The 2,317-nt window shown below is 38.1% G+C and overlaps 1 protein-coding gene across 2 annotated transcripts; it reads left to right on the top strand.

Moving 5' to 3' along the window:
• Nucleotides 1–1,903, top strand: LOC125211378. 2 transcript variants are annotated; one of them, XM_048111133.1, is made up of 4 exons: nt 1–183; nt 286–549; nt 794–1,024; nt 1,302–1,903. In XM_048111133.1, the coding sequence occupies exons 1-4, from the start codon at nt 3–5 to the stop codon at nt 1,793–1,795; spliced, it is 1,170 nt and encodes a 389-aa protein (XP_047967090.1). In that variant the 5' UTR covers nt 1–2; the 3' UTR covers nt 1,796–1,903. The 2 variants fall into 2 exon arrangements, with proteins under 2 accessions (XP_047967090.1, XP_047967089.1); XM_048111132.1 differs by having other exon boundaries at nt 283–549.
• The last annotated feature ends 414 nt before the right edge of the window (nt 1,904–2,317 follow it).

Here is a 2,317-nt window from a genome sequence, read left to right as displayed (position 1 = left end):
AAATGCGAGGAGTCTTCGTCATAAATTTTTTAATCGAAAAGAAGAATAATTGCCTCTTTATTGTAACGAAGATCAAAAAAATGCGAATATCGGAATTGACAGAGGATCGTTCCGAGCCAGATGTGATGCCGGAGAAGAGTGGTGGCTCCGCCAAAATCGATCACACCGTCAGCACCATGCCTGGTGAGTCAATTTTTAAATTTATTCCGATTTCTGGATCAAAACCCCCAATTTTATCAGACTTGTATTTGCAACCTAAACTGCACTGATCTGCATTAACAGCAGCTGAGGAGGTGAATGTGAAAAATGGCCGCACTGCTGCTGCTTTTGCCAAAATTGGGAAGGCGGTTGCGACGCCGCTGAAGAGCTCATGCTCATATGGCTTTGTCACCTTGGCCAAGATTGGTTACGTCGTTAGGGTTAGAGTTGTGTATAGGATCGTGCCATCGATGTCAGATGATGTTGAAACCCTAATTAGCGTCTATCCTGCCAATTTTCCCCTAAATTCTGCCCTTCGTCAATCCGATGATGCCCAAAAATTCATCTCTGGTCAGTTGATTTCCCTTCCCACTTTCATATTTATTTATTGGGCAATTTCTGATCAATTTTCTTTTATGTGATAAATTTATTTTGAGTTAATCGGCAAGTTAAGTCAAATGCTAGATGTATGATTCTAATTAAATCTAACATTCATAATTCTATATATTGGAGTAGATTCATGAAAATGCTAGAAGTATGAAGAATGCCATTGCATTCTCTTTCATTTACTAAACTGTTACTTTCACAAAAACAGGCCAGGATGCTGGGACGCCACTGAAAAATCAGTGTGGGGACTCCGACACCTACAAGTTTCGCTTTTTAACCTTTGCTAGAATGGGTTACACAGCCACTGTCGAAGTTTTCGACAGGATTGGTCACTGGATGGCAAGTCCTGAGGCGAAATCCACAATGATAATGTACATCACCATACTTGCTAAAAATGCTCGATATTATGCACTCCAGCACGACTACAAATTCGCCGATGGTTAGTTGATTTATCTGCCTATTCATGTAGTTTTGATTGCTCGACTTGGCTCTTGATTAATTACAGTTCTGCAGTTTCTGGTCCGTCATGTGTTCTTTGCTGTCACAATTTTTGAACAACCTACAAGCTTAGAGATTTCAAATGAATTTTGCCAATTGAAATATATTTCTTCGTATGTATAAACGAGACTACATATATGTGTCCAAGACTACTCTTTTTCTGCTGAAAAAAGCAGGCTGGATGTTGGTATAATGTCTGAGGCTGTTCCTATGTGCAGGCAAAGCTGCATTTCTGATCGTTCTTTCCAACACCTTAATCGAGATTTTAAATGAGCATATCACACGGGCAAAAGAGAAGGCGGGTGCTCAAGAGGAATATGTGAGTGGTAGCCAAGAGCTCATGAAATCTGCCTCCGTAGATGGACATGACTGGTTTTCAGCTGCATATAAAATCCTGAAAGATATTCTTGGAGTCATTCCATTGAATGAAATTTTGGTCTTTATGGTTAAAGAGTTTAGGGCCTTTTTAAGGAAAGCACCTTCTATTTTCAGCAAAGGGTTCCTAACAATGGAGTCTTTGGGCTTCATGATGAGAGAGTTTTTTGTGTTTATGATGAAACAGTTTTTTGGTGCTCAGTTTATCAGCCATATAGATGAGCTAGTAGTGCTTGTGCTGAGAGAACTTTTCGGTATCGACCTTGTTAATGAGTCAGGTTTCAGTGGATCAGCAACGAAAGGGAGGAAGAAAAAGAAACAGATGAATAAATATTAGTACCATAGTAAGTTTGTAGTGTGTGAGTGCTTGCTCTATTGAGGATTTCTGTACTTGATGCTTTTATCCATGCTTTTATATGATTTGGTATCTACTACTGTAGTACTATTTAAGTTGCCATCTCTAATTATTGTATGAAGATGGTTGTTCCGAGCATCTTCGTTCCATAGTAATAGAGACGTTTCTTTTTTACACGAGATTTAAGAAAAATTGAATTAAGTGGGTTAAATAAAAAAAGAAAGAATAAAGTAAGAGAGAGTAGAATAAGTGAGAAGAAATGTCTGGACATTTACTAAAAAAATAAATGACTCAACTATGTAACTAAAATAGCAAAATGATTCTACTACTATGAAACAATAGGAGTACCTTATTCATGGCCCCACATCACTTTTTACACCATTCACTTTTTATCCCATTTCTTAGTCAAGAAGTAGCACCTACAATCCACCATTCTCTCACTTAGACCACATCTTCTTAGACCACATCTTCAATATTATTAGCTCCAATGGTATCAATCCAATT

The sequence above is a fragment of the Salvia hispanica genome, chromosome 3, assembly GCF_023119035.1.
Source record: "Salvia hispanica cultivar TCC Black 2014 chromosome 3, UniMelb_Shisp_WGS_1.0, whole genome shotgun sequence".
NCBI classification, from domain to species: domain Eukaryota; kingdom Viridiplantae; phylum Streptophyta; class Magnoliopsida; order Lamiales; family Lamiaceae; genus Salvia; species Salvia hispanica.
Note: the sequence above shows the minus strand (reverse complement) of the source record. Positions and strands in the feature narration are given on the sequence as shown.